This window comes from Diabrotica virgifera, chromosome 1 (assembly GCF_917563875.1).
Source record: "Diabrotica virgifera virgifera chromosome 1, PGI_DIABVI_V3a".
In the NCBI taxonomy this organism is placed as follows: Eukaryota; Metazoa; Arthropoda; class Insecta; order Coleoptera; family Chrysomelidae; genus Diabrotica; species Diabrotica virgifera.
The window spans coordinates 136,734,344-136,741,481 of NC_065443.1; the positions used below are offsets into that span (position 1 = coordinate 136,734,344).

Genomic DNA, 7,138 nt, shown 5'->3' on the forward strand with positions numbered 1-7,138 from the left:
GTGGACAAAGCGTTAGATGCTGAGTTATTATATTGTCGCGATTGATTATAAACTGAAACAACTCGATCGTTACAATAAATTGATGCAACCCATGCAATCAATATAACTCAAATTCTGATAAATCGTTGCGATGTACCGTTTACACACAACGATAAATTAAAACAACTCGATCGATATCGATAAATTGCTCGGATTTACCGCAGCGTCTAAACGCTGCCTTCGTGGCTCTAGCTCTATTCGAGTTTAGGGATGGCAAAAACAAATTATACATCGATATACCTTATCAAAGTCCCGTCCCGCGTCCAGTCTTCTTCTTCTTGACTGGCTTTACAACTCGGGGTGAGTCCTCGCCGCATCCACTATGGCCCTCCATCGTCTGCGATCTTGCGCTTCGATTTGCCACTGTTGTACCCCAATCCTAGATAGATCGGTATCAATATCATCCTTCCATCTTTTTCTGGGACGGCCCACTGATCTTCTACCGTCTGGTCTCTCGAAGAACACTGTCTTTAGCACTCTGTCTTCCGCTGATCTTACTACATGACCTGCCCATCTTATCCGATTAGCTTTTATATGTCTGACGATGTTTTCAGTACCATATAGAGTCACCAATTCAGCATTGCGGCGCCTTCTCCACTCTCCTGTCAATTCATCTCTTTGAGGACCAAATATCATTCTGAGGACTTTCCTTTCAAATATCAGCAATTTATTTATTTCTCGCTGATGTAGAGTCCATGTTTCACTCCCATATGTAACAACTGGGCGAATAATTGACATATACAGTCTTAATTTAGATTGTCTTTTCAGCAGCTTAGATCTTAATAATCATGATAGGGAGTATAATGCTCTATTTCCAGCTATTCTTGCTGAGACCTCTTTTTCTATGTGATTGTCCTATGTGATTACTGCTCCCAGATATTTAAACTCTTTTACTACTTCAAAGTTGTGGTCATTAATAGTTACGTTCTGCCTAACTCTTGGTCTTGGATTTTTGGCCACCAGCATATATTTCGTCTTCTCTTCATTTATTCGAAGGCCCAGGTTACCTGTTTCCTCCTCGAGCTGTGAAAACACCTCTCTCTTACCCGCCCTAATCCCCCTGTTAGTTCAGACGATATTTTACTTATTGCGTATTCTAAAGCCAAATTGAATAGCAATGGTGATAAAGGGTCTCCTTGTCTAAGCCCTGATGTTATACTAAATGGCATCGATGTTCTGTTTCCTATCTTTACCTGTGCATATGAGTCTGCCACGCACATTTGAGTGAGCTGCACTAATTTTCTTGGTATTTCCATTTCTAGCATTGCTAGCCATAGTCTGCTTCTTTTTATCGAGTCATATGCTTGCTGGAAATCTACGAAGATTTGATGTACATCTCGGTTGAATTCCCAGTTTTTTTCTAATATTTGTCGGATGGTAAATATTTGATCTATTGTTGACCTTCCACTTCGAAAGCCGCATTGGTAGTCGCCTAGAATATCTTCCGAATACGGAGTGAGTCTCTTTAGTAAGATAATTGATAGAATCTTATACGCTGTACTAATAAGCGATATGCCTCTGTAGTTTCGGAATTGCTCTTTATTCCCCTTCTTATGTATGGGTATTATAACGCTTCCATTCCATTCTCTAGGCATTTTCTGCTGTTGCCATACTCTGAGAATAATGTCATACAATTTTTGATGTAAAACGTTTCCTCCTTTTTTTATCAATTCTCCATTTATACCATCATTTCCTGGTGCTTTGTGATCTTTAAGAGATGCTATTGCATTCTTTACTTCTTGGAGTGTTGGTGGTGGTATTTCCACATCTGCAGAATGAAATGTAGTCTCTGATTCCTCCATCTCACTTTCAATATTTAGTAAATTCCGAAAGTATTCATTCCATCGCTCTACGATTTCTGTTTCCATCATTATCAGTTCACCTGCTTCATTTCTCATAGCTTGTGTTACCCCAACATTTCCACCTTGTCTGACTGTCTTCACTTCCCTAAAGAATTTTCTTATTTGATTCCTCTCGCCACTTATTTCCATTACTCGTATTTGCTATTCTATGTAGCTTCTCTTTTTAGTTCTGAGTAGTTGCCTTGTCTGTGCCCTCGTTTTGCGAAAATCTGCTTTGTTCTCATCTGTAGGGTTTTGTAGAATTTTCATTCTTTTGTGAGTTTTTGTTCCCAGCATTTCTTCGCATTGTTTGTCAAACCATTTCTGTTTTGGGCGAGTCCTCTTTTTCCCAATGGTTTCTTTCGCTGCTTGTTCTATCACTGATGCCACTCGCTGCCATGCATCTCCTAGGTCTACATTTTGGTCTTCCTCTCCCAGCAATTAAAATCTGTTGCTTATGGCTACTTGGTACTCCAGTTCTTTATTTGGTGTTTGAAGAGCTTCTATGTCCCATCTTTCTCTTTGTTCTTGTTGCTCCATCTTCTGTACTGATATTCGTGTTCTCAACTTTGATTTTACAAGAAAATGATCACTATCGCTGTCAGCTCCTCTCGTACTTCGTGTATTAATAATGCTACTAGAGTGTCTTGCATCAATGAGGACATGATCTATTTGGTTATGTGTTCTTCCATCATTTGACACCCATGTGACCTTGTAAATGTCCTTTCTTTCAAATTGGGTGGATTTAATAATCATGTTATTAGATATTGCGAATTGTGTTAGCCGGTGTCCATTATCATTTGTTGTATCGTGTAGGCTATGTTTACCAATTACTTCTCTTAAATAGTCTTCCTTACCTAGTTTAGCATTACAGTCCCCCATTACTATTTTGATGTCATGTTTTGGCGCTGCTATGTTTACCAATTACTTCTCTTAAATAGTCTTCCTTACCTAGTTTAGCATTACAGTCCCCCATTACTATTTTGATGTCATGTTTTGGCGCTGCTTTATACTGTTGGTCTAGTAATTCGTAAAATTCGTCCTTCCTATCTTCTTCGGCATCTTCTGTTGGGGCATAAATTGAGAGTATAGTGAGATTGAACCACTTACCTTTGAGTCTAATATAGCAGATACGTGCGTTTATTGGCTTGAAATCTATCACTGCCGTTTTTAATCTTTTTGCAATTACGAATCCATATCCGTATTCATGTCTGTTCTCACTACCCGACCAAAAGACTATAACATCTTCCATTTCTAAATTTCCCGTTTCTGTCCATCTTATTTCCTGTATTGCTGTTATATCCATGTTATATTCTTGCAGTTGTCTAATGGCTCTTGTCGCTATTCCAGGTCTGTACCAACTTAACACCGCGTCCAGTCCCGCAGCAAAAATCACTGTCCCGTCTCGTATCTCGTCCCTTTCCGCGGGATAAATTGCGCATAACTAGTAACGATAATAATGGTTAACTCCCTTGAAGCTTCTGTATTTTTATATTTCGTAGTTTTGAAACAATTAAGCAAGATAAAAGAATACCTATTTATTATATTGTTATAATCGTAAATTTCTTCAGTCCGCAGAAGAATATAAAAAATATGGCTTGCATAACGAAGACTACCGATTCCAATGCATATACAAGAGAACTTAAGTACACATGGTTAAACAAGGAAAACGCAAAATTAACCAAGTGTATCAGTTGCGTGGGAGCCATACACTAAAAGGCAGGTGTTCAATAAAGAATTTTTCAAGTACACAATAGAAATCGTAATATTGTTGCGTCATTAATACAATAAATGCAAATCGATAAGTCATGTTACACAGCTACTGCTACTGCTGGATGTCAAAATAAAACACACTTTCGATTCTGTTGTTATGTATGTACAAGTTTACGGGGGGCGCACTCTTGGAATAATACTGCTAATTATACCTGCTAACTTATGGTACACATTATGTTGATGAGAACTGTAATCTGCAATACTTTTTGGTGCAATTATTATTCGCGGTGTGCTTGGAGGGGATACGAGAAATGATCGTCCGCGAATAGCGGAGAAATATTGCAACTTTCTTAAATAATTCATATTGTCAAATTGACGTATATTTCATACCTACTGTCATTGAAGAAGAAAAATTATATATTGCTCCACAATATTGATATGATATGCAATTATTACATAAAGGTAAATTTAATTAATTGTATTTTGCTTGCAGTACTGCATTTTAATAACTTATTTTATTTACTACATACAATTGTTTACGTTTTAATAACATAACCTAAATCTTATTTTTTCTTCTTGTTATATTTTTGGACTAAGGCCTTGACAATTATCCAGTAACCAGGACTAATATAATTGGCCAATATAATTAAAAGTGCGAAAAATTTTGCTGAGCGTAGAAACCAGGTGTCGCTTTGCCGAACTTGCACCCTACCAATACAAAAAAATTTCGAATGAAGAATTAAATTTGAGTGAATATAGCAACATGGCAACCATTGAAGAAGACAAGAATCCATTAAATAAGCTGAAAAATTAAAAACGGCTTAGGTATGTTTCATTTCAGTTCAGAGATGATCCACCATCCCTATACGTCTGTTTCGGTCTCTCCAGACTCTTCAGTAGAGCTACATCAACACCTCTGAATCTAAACGAAGAGAATCTGGTTCCAAGATAATTTTCAGGTTTATTGTTTAGATCTGGGATTGATCTGGGAATTATTCTCTTAAATAAGCTGAACGAAACTGATTTTATTTGAATAATAATTGATAATGAACATTAGATTGAGGTTCGTCGAATGTTATGTTTGGTCGCAACTACTATATGGGGCAGAAGCTTGGACTCTAAAAGCACAATCCGTAAAAAAATTGGAGGTATTCGAAATGTGGCTATATAGGCGTATTCTGAAATTTCCTTGGACAGCACAAGTCTCAAACGAAGAAGTGTTAAGAAGAATTGGACATGGCAGGAAGCTTATGAACATAATTATTAAAATAAGAAAAACATCGAAACACAACGATAAATACTCTCTGCTACACGTCATCATGCAAGGAAGAGAAGAGGGGAAAAAAGGCTTGGGAAGAAAGAAGAAATATTAAGTTATGGTGGTACTCCACGATGCAACTACCGAAATGTCTCAGTGACCATAACTGATTATGGTGAAACAGTAATCACAGAATATAATCACAAGTATAGGTACCTTTGAAAATACCAGAGGGCACAGATTTATGATGAGCTACATTCTTTCAAATAGAGAGCTACTCCCTTCCCAACTTTTGGATTTAAGAGTACTAACATTGGCAGATATAGTAAGCAAAATTATAGGCCATACTACATCAATAATAATTACATCATTTTGCTTCCCAAACACTGAAAATAATCAATTTGCAACTCTTCCCGGTTTCAAAATTTCTTCGTACTAAGGCTTCTTTATTTATATGCACAAATGAAATACTATTGTCTGTTACGTATTAATTTGCGATGAATAGTTTGTTTAACAACATATTTCAATCTACAAACTTCTTTATTTTATGAAAAACGTGAATTATCTAGAAACAAAGTCATTGAAATTGGTATCTTTGGAAAACTTTTAATTCTTTCGACGTATCTATAATTTATATGTAGTTCAATTTTTTCTAATTTTTTTGACAACTTTGTTATAGACCTTAGTTTTGTTATTGGCAGCCATGGAATGATTTCTTGACTGTTAACTCGTTATTCGTGTGTTATGAATACATATTGCACTTTCTTGTTTTACTGTATTAACTTAGTGAATAGTTTAGTCCCTACTCCTTTTTATTCTGCTTTATTATGTTTCTTTCACCCCATCGGATACTGAACTGTTGACATTGAACCAGTGCTATTCCAATTTTGTTTACAATTTGGTTATTTGTATCGCAAAATTACTCTCTTTTTGTAAGTTTGTCATCTAGGACATACGACTACGACCTATATTCCTTTAACCTTCGATCTTTCCTTTCATCGTGGTCTGTAGATATTTTTTCCCCTTATTCTTCTTCTTTAAGTGCTATCTGGTTGGCAATCATAATAGCTATTCGGACTTAAGAGACGGCTGCTCTAAAAAGTGCATTTGATGTATATCCATACCGTTCTCTCAGGTTGCGCAGCCACGATATTTTGCGTCTCCTTATGCTTCTTTTTACTTGAATTTTTTCCTGGATAATCAATTGGAGCAAGTTGTATCTTTGTCCACTGGTATTAGATCACTTTAATATATAAAATCCCTTTTTGATATTAATGATAAATTTGATTGTTCATCATAATTTGCTTCATGCATATGATTCGTAATGCCTGATAAAAACGGAATAATTTAATTGAAACAAACTGATATCTTTTGTACCATATTGTCATAAGACAAATGAATGAATGGAAAAAGAAAAGTATTATAGAAGTGTGTAAAATACTTAATTCCTGAGAGTTTTCTGCTTACAAGGCCATCTTCAGCGCTATGGTCAAAAATTTAAAATACCATTACTAAAGAGGGACCCCATTGGAGAAAAAATACAATTTTTTTCTCAAAACTTGAAAAGCTTTAAAAGTTATCGAAAAAACATCTAATAGACAGCACATTACAAACTAGCATTACTATTGGTAGGGGAGCAAAGTATGCTAAATGTGCAGTCACTCGAGCGCTTTGGGGACCTATTGGGTTGTGAAGAGTAGGTCCTAAAACCAAAAAAAGTTAAGTAAAGTTTTCCATTTTAGTGGGCGCTTGCCATTTTTTAATTTAATTTTCCATTTCCAACAATCGTTTTTTCCGATTATAACGCCATCTGTCCATAATTCAAAAAAATGTTTCGAATAAAAGTTACTTATTTTTACGTAAGGAATCCAAATCTGCAAAAAAAATGAGGGCTCCTATTTAAGATTTTAAAGTAACCCCCCACCCCACATCCATGGGGGGTCGTGTTTGGTACCATTCGATAGATTTTTCAAAAATATTGAATAAGTGTATTTTACAGTTTTTCGATCTGATGTTCATTTCGCGAAATATCGCGGGATTCGTATTTAAAATATTAAATTTACCCCCCACCCCTCTCCGCGGGAAGACGTGTTTGGTATCATTCGATAGATTTTTAAAAAATATTGGGCACATATTTTTTAGTTTTTCGATCTGTCATTCATTTCGCTAAATACTCGCTTTTTTCTTGTGAAACTTTGGGACTCACCCATTTCCTTACGCCAGGCTCAAATCGTCAGATTTTTGAAATATACACTCTTTTGCATGTACTTAACTTACCTTATCTTAA

General features: G+C 36.0%; 1 protein-coding gene across 1 annotated transcript in view; it reads right to left on the reverse strand.

Annotated features, from left to right (window-relative positions):
* The window catches only part of LOC126891692 (uncharacterized), a 57,001-nt gene extending 54,042 nt beyond the window's left edge, over positions 1-2,959 (reverse strand). Inside the window, exons 1-2 of the mRNA XM_050660950.1 lie at positions 2,832-2,959; positions 2,487-2,737 (exon numbers count right to left, since the gene is read on the reverse strand). Coding sequence (XP_050516907.1) covers positions 2,487-2,737; positions 2,832-2,856 — 276 coding nt within the window. The 5' untranslated portion in view covers positions 2,857-2,959. The remainder of the gene's footprint in view (positions 1-2,486; positions 2,738-2,831) is intronic.
* Positions 2,960-7,138: the final 4,179 nt, after the last annotated feature.